At 35.6% G+C, this 23,503-nt stretch overlaps 1 protein-coding gene and 1 pseudogene across 1 annotated transcript; both read right to left on the bottom strand.

Moving 5' to 3' along the window:
- Positions 1-4,368: 4,368 nt before the first annotated feature.
- Positions 4,369-9,788, bottom strand: LOC138336486 (uncharacterized; annotated as a pseudogene).
- A 1,140-nt stretch (positions 9,789-10,928) lies between these two features.
- On the bottom strand, positions 10,929-16,000 carry LOC138336601 (uncharacterized). Its single transcript, XM_069286122.1, has 4 exons — positions 15,825-16,000; positions 14,896-15,109; positions 13,904-14,148; positions 10,929-13,498 (listed from the first exon to the last, which is right to left on the bottom strand). Exons 1-4 carry the CDS (start codon positions 15,871-15,873, stop codon positions 12,624-12,626), a joined length of 1,383 nt encoding a protein of 460 aa, XP_069142223.1. The 5' UTR covers positions 15,874-16,000; the 3' UTR covers positions 10,929-12,623.
- Between the last annotated feature and the right edge of the window lie 7,503 nt (positions 16,001-23,503).

Below are 23,503 nucleotides of genomic sequence, written 5' to 3'. Positions count from 1 at the left end.
AACGCAATATTGATGACGTAAGTTTTATAAATAAATGTTGATTAAATAAGTCATTTGCAAGAGAGCTAGTCTTTGTGTTTTACTTCCAGCGGTGACGTCATGCTGATCAAATGCAATGATTACGATATACACAAATAAAATGTTGTCCATATCTTTAAACTGCTAAACAGCTAACTGTAAAAAAGGCTATTGGTTGTGTTGATATTTTCGCGTTTTGTACATCTATGTTGATTAAACAAAACATTTTCAAAAGCGCTTATCTTTTTTTTCTCTGAAAAAATACAATTACCTATGTGACTCCAAGCGGTGACATCATGATGATCTACAGCAATGGTTACGATAAACACAAACAGAATTTTGTCCATCTTTTTAAACTTATAAACAGCTAACTGGAAAAAGGCTGTAAGCTCTGTAGATGCCTACATCAGAACGTTAACCTTTTTGTATTGATACGCGAAACGCTCAAATTTAACCTTTTTGTATTGATACGCGAAACGCTCAAATTTAATCAATATCGAGCTATTGGAGTGATACGCTGCGCTTAAAACGTTCGTCACTAAAGAAAGTTATTACCTGTAAGTAATAGTTCATTCAAAGCAACAATTACCCCGTGTAGTTACTGTAAATGTACTTATTTTAGTGCAATCAAATTTTAGCGCAAATGCAAAAAATGTGAATTATTAGTTATTGGCATGAATATAAATTAACGCAATTCAGTTATCAATACCGAAAATATTCTATTATTTATGTTAGCGCTGTACATGAATTATCGCTGCAAAGATAGAGCGAAAAGCGCTAAAATAAAACTACCGCTGAAATAGGTACGATTATAGTATCCTACATCCCATTGTTTTCATTCCATATTTTGTCATCATTTGAGTATAAGTAGGCAATAAAATAGGTACAGGTGGAAAAATAGCAAGACTTGATAAAAAACAAAACATTATTCCATTGTATATATCGAATATTGGTACAAGTATTGCCGTCAGCACGCACCATCGAATCTCGTTTGTGTTATAGGCCCTGTAGGTCGGCCGTTAGAATTGTACCTGCTGCCCCTATGACATAATCGTAAAGGCGACTAAATTTAGGATCTTGTCTTTTTTATTCTTCTTAATTGACTTTATTCTTCCTACTAGCGTCTCCCTTGCCACCGCCTCTGTTAAGCGCTCGCCCCTGTGAGGAAGACTATGGCGTCTGTCCCCTGGCCGAGACACACCAAAGTCTATTTTTTTTATTTTTTGTTCAAACAAATTAATGGCCCACTACCTTTCCGAAACGACTTTTATTTTTTTTCAGAATAGGAATGTAAAACGATATTAATACTTTTTTAGAGTTGTAAACGTTATTAGATTACTGTTAAAAATACATCTATCATTACCTTCTGAACATTTTGACTAAAATGAATTGTTCGTCGTCCTAAGTTCCGTGTTAGGCAATTATAAGACATCAAAACAGCGAAATGAATCTTCATTGTTAACATAGGGAATTGTTTAGTGCTGTTGTGTTATCTCTTAGGCCATCGTATAGTTTGTTTTAAGCTATGTTTTTTGTGATGTTTGTTTCGGAAAGGTAGCGGGTTAGAAGCTGTTAGAAATTTTGATTTTCATTACCTAGTACGTCTGCTGAGTTTGTTTTTTAGACAGCAGAAATGCGCTTTCTTCAAAATTCATTTGATTCAGCGTTAATGTAAAACTAAGCAGGAATTATGCATGAACGTAGAAAAACAGACCAATAAATTATATAACAGAGCTCATGAATACTGTTTGTCCTTGTGGATTTCTATTCAGCATGGACGGATGCGCTGTGAATTCGAAGGTCCATCGCAATTTTTCAATGATAATGTTCATCATTATGATAAATTAGCGCCGCTTATACCATAATAGCCTAATATCGAACGATAACTATATAAAATGGACACCATTGTATACGGGTATCTTCTACGGAAGTTCAGAGAGTGGTTTGACATTGATTAAAAACCTCTGTTGTGTCTGTTAATTCATGTACATATATGCCGAGTCTATCACGAATTGATGAGAACAATACAGATAGACATCAATCTCTAATGTTTGCCTGACTTTGAACATCGTAAATATTTAAAGTGTTCTATTGTCAATATCTTTCTTTCTTTATTTACTTTTGTTTGAATGAAGGTGTAAATGCATTATATCTCAGTCAATTTTTATGATATTCCATTGTGCTAATAACCTGAGCGCCTATTTAAAATAATCTTTTTTATCTTCCACTATAAAGAAAATGAAGGTAATATTATTCAGGATCATTCATTGTTGTTGTCATCGGTTTAGTCTCCTTATCACGTTGCCCGCTGGTCTGTCTGGTTTGCATCTGATATAAATATTGAAGTATTGAGCATATGGTTTAATGGTTTGTTAGTTTGATTAATTCACGTCCAAGTTTGATCCAAGGAAAACAACAAAACTGGACAATAGTTCGGTTTTTATAATGTCATAAAAGGTCGAAAATATTCAATATACGTACATTTTGTAAGTTTGATTAAGAATGCATGAATTCATCCATATGTAAGTCATGAAAAGTATCGAAAAAAAGTTAAAAAAAATTAAATCAGCAGATAACTGTAAGGCAAGAAAAAATTATTGAATACAGCTCTTATCGCCTGCAAAGTGATATCACTCATGGTATAGTACTTAAATAATTGATTGTATTTGTCTGAGCATTTATCATTTCTTTTTTTATCATAATTTAACAAAACTCGTCTCCACTGTGTATATTTCAACTTCTTCCAAGAGAGATTAAATATACACCATGCAAGTTGATTATAAAATCTATATATTTCATAGACATATAATTTCCATTAATTCGTATTGGGTACTAAATGGTCTGGTCACGTGGAGATATATCTTCAACATATCAACTCGGTATGAATCACCAAGTCAATATTACTGTTGTGACGTCACCGCTTGGTTAACAAACAGGAGTTCTTTCGGATGATGTCCTTAGGCCATTGTTCTTAAATTATTTTTTTAACTCGATAATTTGATACTTTGTGAAATATATATGATATTTAAGTGTCTCGTAAGTCAGATGTGGCTGGACATTTTTACTTTAATTGATAATTCAATTATCATGGCTATTTTTACCCTGCTGTAAAAATGTGTGGCACTAATCAATAAAATATTGTATTGTATTGTACGGTATTATATTACATAAAAATGAAGAAACTTTGAATCGATTAATATGATAATATATCGCTTCGGTTAAATCTAAAAGAATGATATTTGGCTACGCCCTTTGCTATTGTGTAATTCTACCAGAGCCAGACAACATCATATTAGCATAAATAACGGACAACGATTGATTGGTATATATTAAATTCAAAGTTAGTTTACGGTATATTATATACATAACAAGTGATATGCTGTTTAAACATTGAGATCTAAGAAATAGAGCATTACATGGAATCATTGACAAATGCAGAAATAGACAAGTCTATTTATATAATCCATTTCATTATGTAAATATAATGAGGTAAAAACGGTATAAAGCTAGTATATTAATAATCCGAAATAAAAGGCCAAAATAATTTCAAAGTAAAATCAAAATCATTTCTATGGAATATATATTCAGCAACTATAGGGCCTTATTCAGTCCGAAATAACACTAACCTAAAATAACCTTACTTAATTAGAGATAATATGATCATTGCTGAAACAAACATAAGATTTAAAATTTGCGAGTTTGACCCTCAAATGCAATTAACACTTTACGGCACTTTTGAGCACCTTACTACAAGAAACTTAAGTATAAGTTGTTAAACCTATCATCTCGAATACCTTACTAATAATACGTGGATGTTGAATGATATTCCACGTACATATAAAAAGTAGATATACGAGGTTTTCATGATAAAACATTTTTGCTACGATTTAATTTCGCGATCGCAGCTTCCTTTATGTTTTTACCTAACCTGTATTTGAAACATTTTTGCGCGATATATCTTTGAAAAATCACTATTACGGGTGTCAAACTGTGCGTTTAGATTTCGCGTATTTCATGAGAGATACGGGAAATTTAAACACACGAAAATAAGGTGGTTTACAGTAAGCTACGCAGATAATATCAAAAGATGTTCTGAAATGCTTTAAGTCGTCTATTGCTATTTCGCAGCTAAAGACTATAGTATATTTAGTTTTTCTTAATATAAAGCGTTTATTGACAGATTCCGTAGCTCTTATTAGTCATCAGTCATAAATCAAATGTCCCTCGTTCAGAGCTACACGATTTGTAGCAAACTAGTTTGCTGTCAAATTTCCTGATGTTATATAAGAAACAATATATTTGTATCTTAGCTATCTCCATATCACAAGACCAATAACTATTTCAAGGCGCTCATTTCAGCATTACGATGACCCTCGGCAGATCAGCGAGGATAACTCCACCAAAAGTAATGGATTGGAGTGCTATCCCGAGGTATCCGACATAGGCTGAAGAAGGACGGGGATCATGGGCACTGGTCCGCTTCCTAATAGTGGACGATAAAGATTCCTCATCTACTGATGTTTCCTTTTTCAAGTTGTCCAGCTCCGTCTGTAGCTCTTCCGTCATGTTGACAGCAGAGAAAAAGATAATTTCATCACAAGAGCACGTGCAGTTTTCAAAGGTTGTTATGGTCACCTCTATATTCGCCGTAGACGTGGCTGGGTCTTGGGTTAATTTTGTCGTAGTTGCCGTTTTCGGTTGTTGGGTTGCAGTGGCCGTTGCCGTGCCTTGGGTTGTTGCGGTGATTGTTGTTGGCTCCTGGATTGTTGTAGTTGTCATTGTGGTGTCCTGGGTTGTTTTAGTTGTCGTTGTGCGTTCCTTGGTTGTTGCAGTTGTCGGTGTGGGTTTCTGGGTTGTTGTCGGATAACGGATTGTTGTGATGGTTGTCGTAGGTTCCTGAGTTGTTGTAGTAGTTGTCGTAGGTTCCTGTGTTGTTGTAGTTGTTGTTGTCGGGTCCTTTGTTGTTGTGTGGTTGTTGTCGGGTCTGTTGTTGTGTGTTGTTGTCGGGTCCTGTGTTGTTGTTGTTGTTCGGTTGTGTTGTTGTTGTTGTCGGGTCCTGTGTTGTTGGTGTGTTGGGGTCCGTGTTGTTGTGGTGATTGTTGTCGGTTCTGTGTTGTTTGTGTGTTTCGGGTCCTGTGTTGTTGTAGTGTTGTTGTCGGGTCCTGTGTTGTTGTGTGTTGTGTGGTTCTGTGTTGTTGTAGTTGTTGTCGGGTCCTGTGTTGTTGTGGGTGATTGTTGGCGGGTCCTGTGTTGTTGTGGTTGTTGTTGTCGGGTCCTGTGTTGTTGTGGTGGTTGTTGTCGGGTCCTGTGTTGTTGTGGTGGTTGTTGTCGGGTCCTGTGTTGTTGTGGTGGTTGTTGTCGGGTCCTGTGTTGTTGTGGTGGTTGTTGTCGGGTCCTGTGTTGTTGTGGTGGTTGTTGTCGGGTCCTGTGTTGTTGTGGTTGTTGTTGTCGGGTCCTGTGTTGTTGTAGTTGTTGTTGTCGGGTCCTGTGTTGTTGTGGTGGTTGTTGTCGGGTCCTGTGTTGTTGTGGTGGTTGTTGTCGGGTCCTGTGTTGTTGTGGTGGTTGTTGTCGGGTCCTGTGTTGTTGTGGTGGTTGTTGTCGGGTCCTGTGTTGTTGTAGTTGTTGTTGTCGGGTCCTGTGTTGTTGTGGTGGTTGTTGTGGTCGGGTCCTGTGTTGTTGTGTGGTTGTTGTGTGTTGTTGTAGTTTGTTGTCGGGTCCTGTGTTGTTGTGTGGTTGTTGTCGGTCCTGTGTTGTTGTGTTGTTTGTCGGCGTGTGTGTTGGTGTTTGTTTGTTGTTGTTGTGTTGTTGTGTCGGGTCCTGTGTTGTTGTGTGGGGTCCTGTGTTGTTGTGTGTTGTTGTCGTCTGGTCCTGTGTTGTTGTGGTGTGTTGTTGTCGGGTCCTGTGTTGTTGTTGTGGTTGTTTGTTGTGGTTCGGGTCCTGTGTTGTTGTTGTAGTTGTGTTGTGTTGTTGTTGTCGGGTCCTTTGTTGTTGTGGTGGTTGTTGTCGGGTCCTGTGTTGTTGTGGTGATTGTTGTCGGGTCCTGTGTTGTTGTAGTGTTGTTGTCGGGTCCTGTGTTGTTGTGTGTTGTCGGGTCCTGTGTTGTTGTTGTTGTCGGGTCCTGTGTTGTTGTGTGTGTTTGGGTCCTGTGTGTTTGGGTTGTTGTCGGGTCCGTGGTTGTGTGTTGTGTTGTTGTCGGGTCCTGTGTTGTTGTGGTTGTTTGTCGGGTCGTGTCCTGTGTTTTGTGTGTTGTTGTGGGTCCTGTGTTGTTGTGGTGGTTGTTGTCGGGTCCTGTGTTGTTGTGTGTGTTGTTGTTCGGGTCCTGTGTTGTTGTGGTGTGTTGTTGTCGGGTCCTGTGTTTGTTGTTGTGTGTTGTGTTGTTGTCGGTCTTTTGTGTGTTCGGTCCTGTGTTGTTGTGTGTGTTGTTCGTGTGTCGGGTTGTGTGTTTCGTGTGTGTTGTGTTGTGTTTGTTGTTGTCGGGTCCTGTGTTGTTGTGGTGGTTGTTGTCGGGTCCTGTTTGTTGTGTAGTGGTTTTTCCGTTTGTCGGTCCGTGTTGTTGTTGTGTGGTTGGTGTTGTTGTTGTGTGTGTTGTTGTTGGTGTCGGTCCTGTGTTGTTGTGTGGTTGTTGTCGGGTCCTGTGTTGTTGTGTGTTGTTGTGGGTCCTGTGTGTTGTGTGTTTGTTGTGTTGTGGGTGTGTTGTTGGTTTGTTGTCGGGTCTGTGTTGTTGTGTGTTGTTGTCGGTCCTGTGTGTTGTGTTGTTGGCTGTGTCCTGTGTTGTTGTGTGGTTGTTGTCGGCTGTGTTGTTGTAGTTGTTGTTGTCGGGTCCTGTGTTGTGTTGTGGTGGTTGTTGTCGGGTCTGTGTGTTGTGTTGTGTGGTCTGTTTGTTGTCGGGTTCTGTGTTGTTGATTGTTGTTGTCGGGTCCTGTGTTGTTGTGGTGTTGTTGCGGGTCCTGTGTTGTTGTGTGATGTTGTGTGTTTGTCGGGTCCTGTGTTGTTGTGTGGTGTTGTTGTCGGGTCCTGTGTTGTTGTGGTTGTTGTCGGGTCCTGTGTTGTGTTGTTGTGCGGGTCTGTGTTGTGTTTTGTGTCGGTCCTGTGTTGTTGTGGTTGTTTCGGGTCCTGTGTTGTTGTGGTGGTTGTTGTCGGGTCCTGTGTTTTGTGTGTTGTTGTCGGGTCCTGTGTTTTGTGTGTTGTTGTCGGGTCTGTGTTGTTGTTGTTGTTGTCGGGTCCTGTGTTGTTGTGTGGTTGGTTGTTGTCGGGTCCTGTGTTGTTGTGGTGGTTGTTGTCGGGTCCTGTGTTGTTGTGGTGGTTGTTGTCGGGTCCTGTGTTGTGGTGGTTGTTGTCGGGTCCTGTGTTGTTGTAGTGGTGTTGTCGGGTCTGTGTTGTTGTGTGTTGTTGTCGGGTCCTGTGTTGTTGTGGTGTTGTTGTCGGGTCCTGTGTTGTTGTAGTGGTTGTTGTCGGGTCCTGTGTAGTTGTAGTGGTTGTTGTCGGGTTCTGTGTTGTTGTAGTTGTTGTTGTCGGGTCCTGTGTTGTTGTGGGTGGTTGTTGTCGGGTCCTGTGTTGTTGTAGTTGTTGTTGTCGGGTCCTGTGTTGTTGTGGTGGTTGTTGTCGGGTTCTGTGTTGTTGTGGTGGTTGTTGTCGGGTTCTGTGTTGTTGTGGTGGTTGTTGTCGGGTCCTGTGTTGTTGTGGTGGTTGGTGTCGGGTCCTGTGTTGTTATGGTGGTTGTTATAATGGTACTTGTCGGGCCATGAGTTGTTGTAACGGTTGATGAAGCTTGTGCTATGTCAGGTAATGTTGTTTGCGCCTGTGTGGTACCATGCAACAAAAATGATTTCCAATAATGATAAAGTAAAAGAGCAGTAACAATATACATTCGAAATGATGACACTATATCATTCTACAACTTCCGTTCTCTAAATATTATAAGAATGTATTTTCACATTTAGATTGAAGTTAAATAGTTTCTTCAAGTCGGTTTCTCGGAAATCTCTGAAAAGTATGACGTAAACATCAATACCTACCCGTAAGATCAGATAGCTCTGTAGTTTATAAATACAGGATAGAATTTTATGGTAAATACATTGTAGTATATTAGTACCTATGAGATAATAAGGCGTCGAACATATAGCTTTTATATTATCCCCACAATGCATGTTATGCCTGAGCGAGCTTTTGCCGTGTAGTGCTATACACCCCAGATCGCTGTCTCCAGGTTGTCCCATCAACGTGTCCCAGGCTGTCCAAATCTGGCGGAATCCACTCTGCTATATCTCTAGCACTGTTGGATCTGCGCTAACCCGATTATATCCCAAGTATGCATACTAACCACTGGAATACAAAACGGAAGTCCAGCTAGCCGAGATATTTTTGTTTGTTTGATTTATTAACGTCCTATTAACAGCTATGGTCATGTAAGGAGATAGGACGAGACACAAGTATGTTAACTACATGCATGATGCTACTGAAGGAACATGTTTGTCTTTATATGAAATTGGTATAGATCATTGGTATAGAAACATATCTTTTATTGGTGTTCTGCACTTTTCATTCTATTTTCGTGGTGGTATTTATCATTATTTATGCTTGATTTGAAAAGGTGTGTTTGGTGTTTCAATGAGTTTGTAGTTTTTGTGTTTTTATTTGATCTGATAATTTTACTTTTTACTATGAAAATCTAACTGAATGGGATTCGAACTCGCGACCCAGAGGTGGAGGGCATGTGGTAATATGTCTATACATCTTAACCACTCGGCCACCGCGACCACAGTTTTATACGTAATTAAGTTACATACTACATTAATTTTATACGTAATGTAGTATGTAACTCAATTTACGTTTGTTTTGCATTGAAAAAATCCATTTTATAACTATGTCATTGAAAAAAACTGCATGTAGAAAAACAACAATAAAGAGAAAATAAATGAAAAATAACAAAGATTAAATTTTTTTTTTTTTAAAACCCATCTAACCTTGCATTTACATTATTATTAATTAATAATGTATAAACATCAATTAGAGCGAATACGTCTGGGATGTAGGCTAAATCTCCCTGCTCATTTCTACAAGCTGTCCTACTGTCATCCGCATTTCTGGGTGTATACAGACTCAATATCCAATAGTAGATATCTCCGTTAGGTGAAGAGTACAAAACAGCACCGGTCGACGCAAACACTGCGAATATCCTCCTAAAATAGGATAGAGAACATAATTAGTACATTTTTCATTTTCTTTAATCTTACCTGTAATATACACCCTTTATTATGAAATTCGTAAGACTTCCAAGATCGGCTAACTAAAATATCGTTGAATGTTTGAAGACAGAGTTTTGTATATATGAATCTCTGTCTTCAAATATTCAATGATATTTTAATTAGCCGCTCTTCAGAGTTTTGTATATGAATTGACCCTGGCCGTTAATAGGACGTTGAAATAATTAAACAAACAAACATGTATATGAATTCTTTAAGGAAAAAAAGTAATCGGTCACACAAAACCACATCATCCAGCTTCCATATGGCTTTTCAAAAAGACTCCCTAAAATAACCTTATCGCACCTTCTATAGCAGTTATGTCCAAAATGTTTGTTTGGTTTGTTTTTAGTTTTACGTTCGATTAACAGCCAGGGTCATATAAGGACCTACAAGGTTTGATGGTGGATGAAAACCGGAATACTCGGAGAAAAACCACTGACCAGCGGCCAGTGCACCTGGCAACTGTCCAACATGGGATTCACTGCGGCGTAAACGACCAACACCTATATATTGGCTTAAGAACATAATCCTTAACTAAATAGTAAATACATATTGTATCTGAACAAGAATATGTACATGTATAAGATTCGTTTAAAGTACAAGCAATAAAACATTTCTGTTAAATCATATGTCCTTTTATTAATTACATAATTTTATTTTCTTTACAGTTTAAAGAAATCACTTATACATCAAAAGCAACCATTAAAGATGCTCCACCGCCGACATAGCATAAACGATACTCATCATTTTCACAATGGTTGATGTTTATTCATGTATATATATGTCTAATCTGTTTTTCAAAGGTCGGATGACACATCATAATACAATCTGTTTGTTATGAACACTCATTATGCCGTAATATAACAAGTAAGTAAATATGTACTTTTTTACACATATATACATGAAATATAAATCTTTTGAGATCATATATAATTTATTTAGATAATACAATATAAAAGTAAGGAAATGTAAATCAGGATAGAGGGTAATTTACACCACTGTACTCTGAGAAACTTAATATGGATGCAGGTTGTGATCGCAGTGTTAAATTTTGTATGTGACGACCTACTCTACTAAACAAACAAAGTGTAATAAAGCCTTGTTAGGTTGCAAGGGATGTACGGATGTCATGTTCATACTTCCAATAGCATAAGAAGGCAAGGGCACCATTAGGATATATATGACGGTACAAGCAAAAGGATAAAGTGAGATGGAGACTCCATTATCCATCAATGTATTGAATATAAAAACCAGATGCATTTTGGTAAATGATGGAGGATGATTTTACTTTTGATAATTTCTGTGTAAACGAGCAGTGTCGGCAGTGTGATAGATGGAGAATAAGCAAAATAATGGTGCAAATTATGACAAGGAATTGTTTTATCTTTCAACAGAGCAATCAAGCGCACTTACCACGATCAATAAGTTTCCTATTGTTGTTTGCGTCCTGTGGCTATATCGCTGGTAGTGAAATAGACACATCAGATACATATCGTATGGATGTCTATTTCCGCCGGTCAAATACATAACAATTCACATTAAGCACGAGAAATCATAAATAGGAATCAAACTTCCATCATCGATCTATAAAAAAATACAGAATAGATACTCCTTTGATATAATATCATTTTTATTTAATATTTTTGTTTAGCAAAACGACACAAATACACTTTCATACACATAAATACACAAGTGACTCACGCTAAGTTGTTTTTCTAAGGTTTTTCAAGATGAACACAAATTAATATAACGTAGCATTTACACTTATAATCCATCCATTACTCCAAGTGTAACATCAAACACACTCGAAAAAAGCTTATACGAGTTATCTCTCCTTGTACAATACTGTACTTAATTATGTTCCATGAATTAACCATTCGAAACATCTCGATCTAGCCAACATGGGCACGTGAAAATATATGTACTCTATTGAATTATGTATAGTATGTGTACCTAGTTCATATTGAAGCGATGTATTCCTGTTTATTATATCTAACTTGACATACTTTAGGATCTAAATGGCAGAGTTCATTTCAATGAAGGACTGTCAGGTAAGGCTTTTTAAGTTCATTTTCAGTTTGCTTATATGTCATCGAGGCAGTTGTAACCATTCTGGAATACGGCACTGTCATAAAAAGGATTCCATTTGAAAAATTATACTTCATCATATTATTGTAAAGAAATTGCATGCTTTAACGTGCATTTTCATCCGCAACAAACGACAGCATGTATATTGAGTTAATGTCACGTTCAACTCTTTTCATTACAAGTTGAAAATCATTATTGTGTATGGTAAGACACACACTTATCAATAATTCAAAATAACAAAATGATACTACTATTGCAATACAATGTTTTTGCGTCGCCTGCAACGAAAGGGCAACACTTAGGTATCACTTTGTCGGCGTCGGCGTCCTGGAAATGGTTTCCATGCGATAACTTAAGTAAATATTGTCCGATTTCAAACAAATTAGGTATATTGCTCTATATTAATCTGATCTCAAATAAGTGCGATAATGGTCTAAATCCGTCGATATTTGCAAGAGTTACGGGATTTTAAAATTGCCAAAACAAATCAATTCATGGTTTCGGCTCGATAAATTAAATATTTATTTTCCGATTTCAACCAAATTTTACATATTGTTATATATCTAATAGATTTCGGATGAGTTCAATAATGGTCAAAATCCGTCAATATTTGCAAGAGTTTAAAATCGTCAAAACAGATAAATCTTTGGTTTCTGTTCGATAACTTTATTATTTATCGACCGATTTCAATTAAATGTGGTATATTGCTTTATATTAATGACATCTTAGAAGATGTCGATCATTGTCAAAATCAGTCAATATTTACAAGAGTTACATGACTTTAAAATCGTCAAAACAGATAAATCTATTCATTGTTTCCGTTCGATAACCAAAATTTGATATATTGCTTTATATCAATGAGATCTTAGAGGATTTCGATGATGGTCAAAATCCGTCAATATTTGCAAGAGTTACGGTACTTGGTTTCTGCTCGATATTCTTGTGTTATCTTCCATTGAAAATATCTTTGATATGTTTTATGGTGCATTGTTGCAGCATTATTTTGTAATTATAATTAGATTACCATATAACCGGTCATGTACAAAATTGTAAAGTGATTTTTTTAGACTATTTTATGTTTAATAAAACATAAACTTAACGTAATTACGCGTCAAATGAAAAAAAAATCTGAGGTTATTGTCAATTCACCTCAATGTCCTTTGCCATGATGCTTTGAATCCTATTGTGCTCAATTCATTTAAAGCCATACTTGTTGATTTCTTACTAAAAATTGATACCAATAATTGCGTCTGACGTCCAAAATGCTAATGTTTATGAGACCGATAGTATCACCCTAAGGCAATCTACGAGGAAAATTCCACCAAACACAAGGGATAGGAGTGCTATCCCGAGGTATCCGACATAGGCTGCGGAAGGACGGGGATCGTGGGCACTGGTCCGCTTCCTAACACTGGACGATAAAGACTCCTCGTCTACCCTTGTCTCCTCCTTCAAATTTTCAAGTTTCGCCTGCAGCTCTTCAGTCATATTGACCGCAGCGAAAAACTGAATTTGATCACAATAACACGTGCATTCTGTAGTGTTTGGTGGGGAGATGTCTTCCATGGATGTACTTGTCAACTGTGCGGACGTCGATGCTGTAGTTGGGTCATGCGTTGTTAAAGTTGTAGATATAACATTATTACTTGTCGGATTCTGAAATGTGGTTGCTGATTTTGTTGTTGTTGAGACCTGAGTTAAAGCTGATGTTGTTTGGTCTTGAGTTGTTTTAATCGTTGTTGTCGGGCCATTGGTTGTTGACGGGCCATGGGTTGTTGAGTGGCCCCGGGTTGTTGTAATGGTTGTTGTCAGTTCCTGGGTTGTTGTAGTTGTTGTTGTCAGTTCTCGGGTAGTTGCAGTTGTTGTTGGGCTCTGGGTTGTTCTTGTGGTTGTTGTCGGGCCAATGGTTGTTGTAGTGGTGGTTCTTGGGTTCTGGGTTGTTCTAGTGGTTGTTGTCGGTTCCTGGGTTGATGTAGTTGTTGTTGTCAGGTCCCGGGTTGTTGAAGTAGTGGTTGTAGGGTTCTGGGTTGTTATGATGGGTGTTGTTATTGATTCCTGGGTGGTTGTGATGGATGATGGCGGTTTCTGAGTCGTTGCAGAAGAAACTGTAGATTGGCTACCTATGATAACAATAACAGTTTTCAATACTTATATAACACATAAAAAATGAATGATAATTTTTCAGATGTCTATGTAATTTACTACCAGAACATTCAATCAGAAGCTTTCTAATTAAAACGTCAGTATTATGAATTTAAATAGCATACCGGACTCAACCAGTAGTCGTGATTGTATGCATATTCTACTGTGCATCCAGATTTCTGAATGTCTGGAGCTGTTGACGAATACTTCATGATGGTGTTGATTTGACGTGGAAATAGCGTGTTTCGTGTGATGCATACAATTATATTTCTAGTAAATCAACTACTGTTTCTTCACGACTTTTGGTAGGGTCCCAGTATATGTTACTTTGACGGGTCAATATTCTCTCGACAAACAAGAAAAGATACATTTTAATGAATCAAAATTAAAAATAATATTATTGATTTAACAGTGTTTTGTGTTACCTATGAGATAATACGGCGTTGAACATAGAGCCTTGATGTTATTGGCACAATGCATGTCGTGCCAAAATCCGTTAATGCCATGGAGTGCTATGCATCCTAAGTCAGTATCTAATGGTTGGTCCATTTTCGTATCCCAGGGTATCCAGTCCTGTACGTATCGACTCCCTTGTATTTCAAGTAGTGATGAGGAAGAGTCAACACGACTGTATCCCAGATACGCATAAAAACCACTTAAATTGAAAAAAAATATATGAAAAAATAACGTGATACCTGTAAATGTTATAAACATTCAAACAACATATCTAGTCTTATTCAAATGATGTCATTCCAAGTAAAATGAAAGCAATAAGTATACGATATAGAAAAAATATAATAAAAAAATCGACCAGTTTACATGCTTGTAAAACAGGTCCCTTACTTAAAACTATCAAACTCTGAAAACCAAATAATAATGTCAGAAGAGGTTTACGGCATTCTCTTAGTTAGAGATTTTATAATTTTATCTACAATATAGTTTTCCAGAAATAAACTTTGTTCAGATATAAAACTAATATCGTTATGGACCTTTTTATGTTCGATGACAATATCACTTGCTTAAAACTACGAACGTATAAAACCAAATAATCACTCCAAAATTACTTTGTTGGCTTCAATATTACGAATTTAAAACTGACTTTGTCGTCGACTTTTTAGTTTCAAAAATGTTTATGAAATAAAACCTTTGGATAAAAAACGTATAGTGTTCTTCCCACTCCACCCTCACGATGATATCAATGTCTAGATGATAATTTATCAACAATGAGTATGATTGTTAATAATCATTAACTTTTCACAATCAAATTTGTTCAAAATCACTTACCATTGTCATTCAAGTTTTGATGTTTTTGTTAACAATGATTGATTTTACTATTCTTCTTCTTTAAATTAATATAGTAATTAATTATGCGCAAACCCTTCTAACAGAGAAAGCTACTAACCTCACATTTGCATTATTGTTTACCAATAAATTCATTACAGTGGAGAGAGCAAAAATATTTGGGATGTACGCTAAATCTCCACCCTCGGCCTTACACGCAGTGCTACTATCTCCTCCATTTTTAGGGTTGTGCAGACTCAATATCCAATAACAAATGTCCCCGTTTGGATAAAGATAGTACAGTAATGCGCCGGTTTGACACTGCGAACGTCCGCCTAAAGAGAAGATAAGATTCTTATTAAAAGTAAAAATATCTGCATGAATATATCTAAATCGTATTGTCCCTCCTTAGTCAATCTAATCAAAATTATATCTTAATCTTCACAACGCTACGTTAATTACTCTTTATAACGTCACAGAGAGTATTTTACAGACCGGCGTGGTGACCCTTCCATCGAATGTTCGTCCGCACGATCGTTCCTTCTTTCATTCGAATATAAGCAAATAAAAAACATATAAAAGTGATCGTCTGTTAGAAACTAATATCATTACTCGATTGAAAATCCTGTGTTATCGTTTCAGACTAGAGTTCAGATTATGATTTGAATCTAATTGCCTCCTTATATTAGTATAGCGCATATTCAACAAAATTCATTCATTAATGAAGTATACCTACAACGCATAAAAATACGTGTATGTATAAAAAATCATACATAAAAATACTAAATTTGTAAAATTCAAATGATTAAATAGAAAGCATTGCTATTTCAAGGACAGAAATGAACATAAAGTTATGTAGATAAATCAGTAAAATTTTAGTGTTTATCAAATACTAGGAGATAAATTTATGTAAGTCGATATGAAAAGGTAATCATTGGTTTAGATGCATATAAAATTATATATTCTAAATAAGTTTCATTTTAATCATCGACGAAAATAAATAATTGTAGGAAAAGAAAAGTAACTGTCGCATTTTTTTTTAAATCTTACCTTGGTAATTTGCTAGCAATACCAAACCTATTAGAAGACTCCACGACATGATCACACTTCATCATCAACAGAAACTGAGAAGTTATAAAACCATGCGTAAATCGTGCTCTTCAGGTGTAGTACTTTTCTACTTTATTAAGTAAACATACGACAACAAAGTTCAGTTCGAACGCGGGATGTATACACAATAGGACCAGATTTCAATTACCACCATCGGCCTTGAGCAACATTCAAGTACGGGAGATCCATCAAAAGTTTAACGGATACAGAGACACCATGGTTGTTTTATTATTAGCTTAAATTTCAATACGTTACGGCACATGGTAAATACTCCATATGGAATACATTAATGTAAATCTGGAGTGGTCTCCGTTAATAGATATTAGCTAAACGTAATGAACAAAGAAGTGATAAAATGGGGACGTGGAGTTGTTCAATATTATAACAATCCACTGTTAACCATTAGGCTGAGTTCCTGTTGTTGGCACTATCTGTGTCATCCATATTTAGTTCAAATTCTCCTAAGTCCACCAAATTGTGTATCATATTGTTAATTTGATAAAAGAACAAAAAGAAATTTCAAAAATGTGCATTCAAATATTCGTAACATTATAGACCGGCGGAATATACTTGCAATCCAAAAAGGAAACACATACACATGTACAAAATGTATACGATTGTCATTTAAAGAATACATGAAAGCAGGGCAAGAAAAGTTATAATTCATAAGCGGTCACTAATTATTGAAATGCTACTTCATACCTGGTAACCTCATTAAGATATTGAAGTCGGGCATCATGTGCAATTCATATAAAAATGGCAGATTGTACGAAAAGTTGCCTAATTGAGAGAGGTTTTCGTTTACCTCATGACACCATTTATAGGAAAATCACTTAGAGCTTTCACTCAAACTAGAAAACTAGAAATAATCCGATGATGTTTATACATTGATTATTTAAATTGCTTGACCTAGCGTAATTGGCGCAAAGGCAATCTATAGTTTAATACAACATCAAAACTGTATGCCATGAGTTTATAAATGAACAATTGATATAATATTCAATCAGTGTTTCATACATCTTTTTTGACATCGATCATGCCAAGGGAGACGTTATTTTGTGGAATGCTGATTGTGTGTATTACAAGCGGTCACCATTTAGGTAAGTTTAAGACTTATTTATCTGAACACGAAATATTTTACATTTGTCAGCTTTAGTTTTAAAAAGGTTCTATTAAACGTCTTCACAATTTAGACTTTTAAGATGATTTTAGTTCATTACGTACAAGTAAAACACTAGTTATATTTTACTAATACATTTTTCATATCACAAAGAATATTCCCGAAATACTAATTTTCGTGGAATCCCAATGGTTATGTAAGAGATAATGCTGTTCCTTTTGTGATTTAAATAAGTACATATCGTGTGAACAAATTTTACGACTCTACATTCCGCTACGGAATTATTCCTTACACGTCCACCTTTACGAAACTTTAATATTTTGCCTGGTTGATAAGATCTGGTATAGTGTAAACAAATACAGCATCATCTTTAATCTCAGAATCTACATGAAATACGATTAGTCAAAGCTCAAACACTTATCTTCTTGATATAACATTTTATGCTCAGTTCCGGCAAAATCTTTTTTTTCTCTCTAGTAATATGGTTTCGGAACTATAGTCGTTCATATGTGTTGTTTTTGTGAGAGAAAAACACAATAATGATGCATTACTATGACAATATTGAGAAGTTTATTCGATAAAATTTATTCAATCTGATTGCGAAAAAAGTTGTATAACTTACACAGATCACAAAGCCCCGTATTAAGGCGCGAGGAATCTGAAAGTTTGTTTGTTTGATTATGTAACGTCCTATTAACAGCTATGGAAAGTGGGAGGGAACTGGAGTGCTTGAAGAAAACCCACATGATCGAAATGTGATATCTGACCTGTTATCTGATGATTTTTTAATATACGATTGTAGGTTCCCAGGAAAAAGATAGCGACGATACCACAACCACAGAACAAACAATATCAACAACAACAACAACAACAACAACAACAACAACAACAACAACTCCAGCACCAGCAGCAACAACACATTCATATACATCTTTTACTCATACTAACACGTGTTCATGTGATTGTCACGTTAGTTCTTACTACTATACTGAAGTTAACATTACGGAGGAGCTTCAATTCAAACTTGATACTCTGAAAAAGGAAACTATGGTTGACGAGGAAAATCTGTCGTCGACAGTAAGAGCGAGGACAAGTGCTAACGACCCTCGTCCCTCATCGGCTTACGTGGGCTACGTTGGAATAGCGCTTCTGGCAGTGACCTTCGGCGGAGTTCTTTTGATTGATCTGCCCAGAGTGATTATAATGCTGAAAAACTTATTTATGTGAATTTTAAATAGAACACTTATAATGAATTTAATTCTTACATGAATTACAATATTATTTCATATCTCATATCCTATAGGAATTGATATCCGTTTCATTGTTTGGCAATTATTTTCTGTTGTCCCGTATTCCTAATAAAAATAGTGAGTTAGTAAAAACATTTGCGTGTTGGTTTATATGGGATAGAAAACTAATGAAGACAGATATAGTTAAATAAAGCTCAATAACTTTATATTGGTATATAATGTTTGATTTGTTTGCAATTCTGCTAAATTTGTTTTTGTTTTGAAATTAAAAAATACCAATACCCGGAAATAGGTAGACCGAAGTAAAAATGTTTTCGTATACAGAAAGCTACCAAATATTTCAGTAAAATGGGTATCTTATATCGGTTTTCTTGTACATTTTTCATTTTCGTATGAATGTTCCATCTACATTTACCTATTTACTGCAGAACACTAAGGCTTTGTAGAATTTTTTTTATAATTTCATAAGTGCAAAAAATGTAAAATAATAAATCATATATTATTATGGTCATTCACCCTTAAGATGATAGAAACATATTTTTGGTGCGTTGACGTCCATTCATTTTTTTAATTTGGCATCTAATTCATATTATTTTTTAGTGACCTGCGATTATATTGTTTACGTTATCTTAGAAGTGCTGAGGACAAGAATTGGTTGATCATGATTTTCCCGGAAGCTCAATCGGTAGGCCATCAAGCTAGTGTTTGGAGGACCTGGCTGGCTATGAAATTTCTCCTTTCATATTTCAACAATTTTGAGTAGCTATATATACCTACAAGCAAAACATATCAGTATAATTTTGAAAATACTCTCTATCGATAAGGCCACAACACTATCATCCATTTTGTTAATAGTATATCTACTGTATAGATGAATTATACAAATCCTGTATTATCTTACTTGAATCTAAATGTATGACAATCGCTTCGACAACTCTATTTTTAAATAACAACATATATTTCATATAGATAAAATCGCAATTCAAGTAGGCCTGCTGAAGTTGTCATTATCTCACTAAGTGTGGATGTAAGGGAATTTTATACACATTTCGTCGCGCGAAAGATAAAGGAACAAAATCAGTATTTGATTGGCAATTGTAATTGCTATCAGAGCAGTGTTGATAAGGTAAATTTGATAGAAAGTTATGTATGGAGAAAAACAACTCATGATAAAAAAACGTATTTGAGGTAATAAATAAACCAGAAACTAATAGATACACTTACATGAAATACATTAGCTTTTACTGGAACCTATCAATACAAATATGTCTGGCCTTTAACAGAGAGGCTACGGAGTGGCGAAAACAAATATTGTAAACGTACTTTATTTACTTAATTAGTTTTATTTTAGCACTTTTTTCACGATCATTCAAGCGTCAATGTTTGTGCAGCACTTCAAGTTTGAAAAGGGGTATTTCTTGTATTAAGCCACCAGATTGCACCAATTTATATGCGCGCTAATAAATAATGTTTCATATTAAAATCTCACTGTACTTAATGTTGCTACGCCGCTGACAATTGGTTAAAAAAACTGGAGAAGACGAAGTTGTATTTTTCTTCAGTTATAAAAGTTACTTGCTTTACACCATTGCCATCACTTAAAGGTTTTTAGGTCTTATTTTATTTCAAAATAAAATATTAAAAATAATTAATTGCGTCCCGAAAAAGCTCCATGACTCTATGTCCTATATGGAATTAATTACTAATTGTGCATGCACAAAAGCAAAATTAATAATGTAATATGGCTGTTTTGTGTTAATTAGACACATATATACACGATTAAACATCGGTTGTTCTTGAAGTGATGGGTATCGTTCATACTCTGGTGGCATTGGAACATCTTTAAATAAGTACGTATACAGTGTAATTTTCCATGACACGGACTGGAATATAACAACGCGAGATTTTGATTGGCTAATATAACACAGTGTTTGCCGAGTGTTGGCCAGCCAAAATCTAAAATGATAATTATAAATAAATATGAATATAAAACAAAACCCAAGATTGATATTGAAAGGTATTCTTCGTAATGTTAAAAATATAACTCCATGTCGCAAAAGCAACAGGATCAATTATCTAACATGAAGGGGAGTAATAGAGTCTTTAAACACGTGTTATGACAAATCTAGAAGGTGTGGCAAATATTCATAGCACGCATTTAAAATATATTACAATATCTAAAAAAATAAATAAGAAAGCGTTAAAAGCCTTATATTTGTCGTATTATTCTCGTCATAAAAAGAGGGCATTTGATATCTAAACACTTCTATTCTCGTTTTAATTGATGCATATTGATCCGTGCAAAAACTTTTTTCTATTATACAATAGCACGATAAACCTATATGGAAAAAGTAACCATCAATCAATTACTGTAAAGCGGTCCTGATAGCTATGACGTAGTGGTCTGCAGTCGGTCCATATAAAAACTCATCGCGGTGGAAGGTAAACACAATATTTAGTAAAAACTACTTTTGTATGATAAGTGAACCTTCATATGGAGATAACTCGTTCAGCAGGATATCTCATATTTCACTAGATCCTGCAAAAAGTCTAGTTACAAATCAGACAATAGGCATATAATTTCTAAACATTTTGTTCGGGGTAAGAAAGTATTGTTTATATGGCACAATCAATATTTTTTTTATTTCGAATACTAGTATGATGTACCATGTCACCTTCATCATTCAAATGACCAGACCGCATAGGTGCACAAAGGTGTAAAAATGAAAGTCGAATATCGATGTCAGATGTCGGTATCTGCACTGCTGAGTATACAGAATATTGTTATTCGAGAATAACTGATAATTGTTTACCTTTGTGAACTTATATTTCTGAATGCTGCCTGATCATTTGTCTGACGAAGATGACAGTGTACACGTCGTACTAGTCATTAAAAACAATCGCAGGTTGTGAACATTATAATTACATAAATAATAATTATTTCAGCGGGGAGGACTTCTCAGTGTTTCATTAGAATCTAAACAAACTATTAAATGTGTATCACACTGGCAGTAAAACAAAAAAATAAATCAATATCTTCAAGACAAAACCTTTCGCAAGAGAACTTCATTGCGTTAGTGTATTCTCAAAAAACGACCATTCGCGAGAAAAAAAAATAAAGTCTATACACTATATATTTTTCAGAGATACTTTCTGCAGTTTCAGTTGCACATCATATCTTGTTAATGTTAATACTGTTTCCATGGACATTTTCATACGGTACCAGGTAAACTAAAATAATTGTGTGTCGTATATTAATGTCAACGCTTTTGCAATGGACCGGATAATGCTATTCTGGACTTGGTGTGGACTTTGCCTTTATGGTTTATCACTTAGCCAGCCAGTGTCAGGTAAGGACATAATTTATATTATAGAAATACACATGTTTGTATTTGTTTAGTATTTTTTCTTTTCTTTTTCTTTTTGTTACAATTAAAACTTGTCCGAATACATCTTCAATTATTGTAAATATGATGAAACGAATTGAAATCTATGTATAAATTATGGGTTTTTAAAACATAAAGGCAGCTAGATCGATTCTCTAAAAATGTTCCTATGTGTTTGTTTGTTTGTGTCTTCTTATATAGTGGAACTCTTTGCCATTTTCGAAGTGCTGTATCACTGAAGCATGGCACCGAAGACACCAAGCAATACACCCCGCCAGGTGATATTATACTGACGAATCAGTCTTTCTATTCCCTTTGCGCTGAGCAGGAGTAGAAACTACCACTTTTATAGACTTCGGTGTGTCTCAGCCAGGGGACAGAACCAAGAGCCTATCTCACAGTGGCTAGCGTTCAATCAAAGGCCAAAAGTGAGGCGGTGCCAAGGGCGGGATTCGGAAGGATAAAGTCAGTTAGGGTGAAAAGAAAAGTTCCTAAATTTAGTCACCTTTTAAGATCATGCAATAGGGGCAGCAGGTAAATTCTGACGCCCTACCTGCAGGGCTATTCTTTATTTGCCAATTTTTTATGTATTCAGTACATTAAAATCTACATTTATTTGTATTTTGTTCACAGGGAGCCCTTACAGGGAGTGTTTCTAGAACGCTAGCAAGGTTTTTGTTATTGGGTAATAGACGTACGACAGGGCTCCTCTACCAGCGAAAACCAGTGTCAGGGAAACGGTGGTACGCTGGCGTATTTTCTTAATGAAGATGACTTTTTCGATATTTCAGACCTTGTAAGAGATCAACTTTCTGGCTTGTAAGTTCAGTATAATTACATAATAGTTATTTATATAATTGTTTGCGTTAGAATTAAAATTTGACGTGGAAAATATTAAACGAATGAATAGGAAAAGTAAGATATAAAGTATAAAATAATACAAAGACTTCAATTTTGATGATAAATTTTTAAAGTTTTAAGCGTTTTTTGTAAGAAAGTATGTCTTAAAGTTGGTCTCACTATTTTGTATGCCATAGGTGTATAAAGAAATGTGTGCAAAGTATGTGAATGCACAATACAAGTTTGCAAACGTCTTTTTTGTAACTCGATAAAGTTTAAAAATAGTGACACGAATGCTAGTTTTTCAGTCTATCCGTTTCAATGTGCGATTGATTTTTTCAAGGGATATCCCTCCGAAAAATAATAGAATTATCAATTAGAAACTCTGATTTAGTATAGATTAAAATGAATTGTAATAGGACGAAATAAAGTACCTATGGCTGTCATCCACAGAACAAAATGCAATACTGTCCTATATAATTTTTCAGCTGGCATACAAAAAGTCATCGTCGTCTGAAATTGTAGTACAAGGAACCAATGAAGTCCAGACATGGATGTCGTGGGACATGGGTTATCCTAAGCACAACAGAGGAGACTGCACTACTCTCTTTACGTTTAGATGGAAAATTCGCAACTCCTTATACTCCGGACTACAATACGCGATATGTTCAGCGTCACATAAAATTGGTAAGTATGGGCGATATCAAATGGGTGTTGATTCCATATGGGGTACTACGAAAAGTGCCTGCTTTCTTTGAGATCGACATACTTGTGTCAAAGATACAATTTTATCGCGTCTGATGAAAATGTTTTTAAAGACGACCCGTTTATTAAAATGCAATTTTCGGAAAATATCCAAGTAGGATGCTAGCACATTTAATATTCTGAGAGTAACTTATTCCACTTAATATTACGAGAGGATTTTTTTTTCAAAGTCTATGATGAACGATACCAGTTTCGGAGTTGTCCTCCGATACATTTCATAGTTGTGGAATTCGGCATGCCGCACATGGGATTCTATGG

The sequence above is a fragment of the Argopecten irradians genome, chromosome 12 (assembly GCF_041381155.1).
Source record: "Argopecten irradians isolate NY chromosome 12, Ai_NY, whole genome shotgun sequence".
NCBI lineage: Eukaryota > Metazoa > Mollusca > Bivalvia > Pectinida > Pectinidae > Argopecten > Argopecten irradians.
Note: the sequence above shows the minus strand (reverse complement) of the source record. Positions and strands in the feature narration are given on the sequence as shown.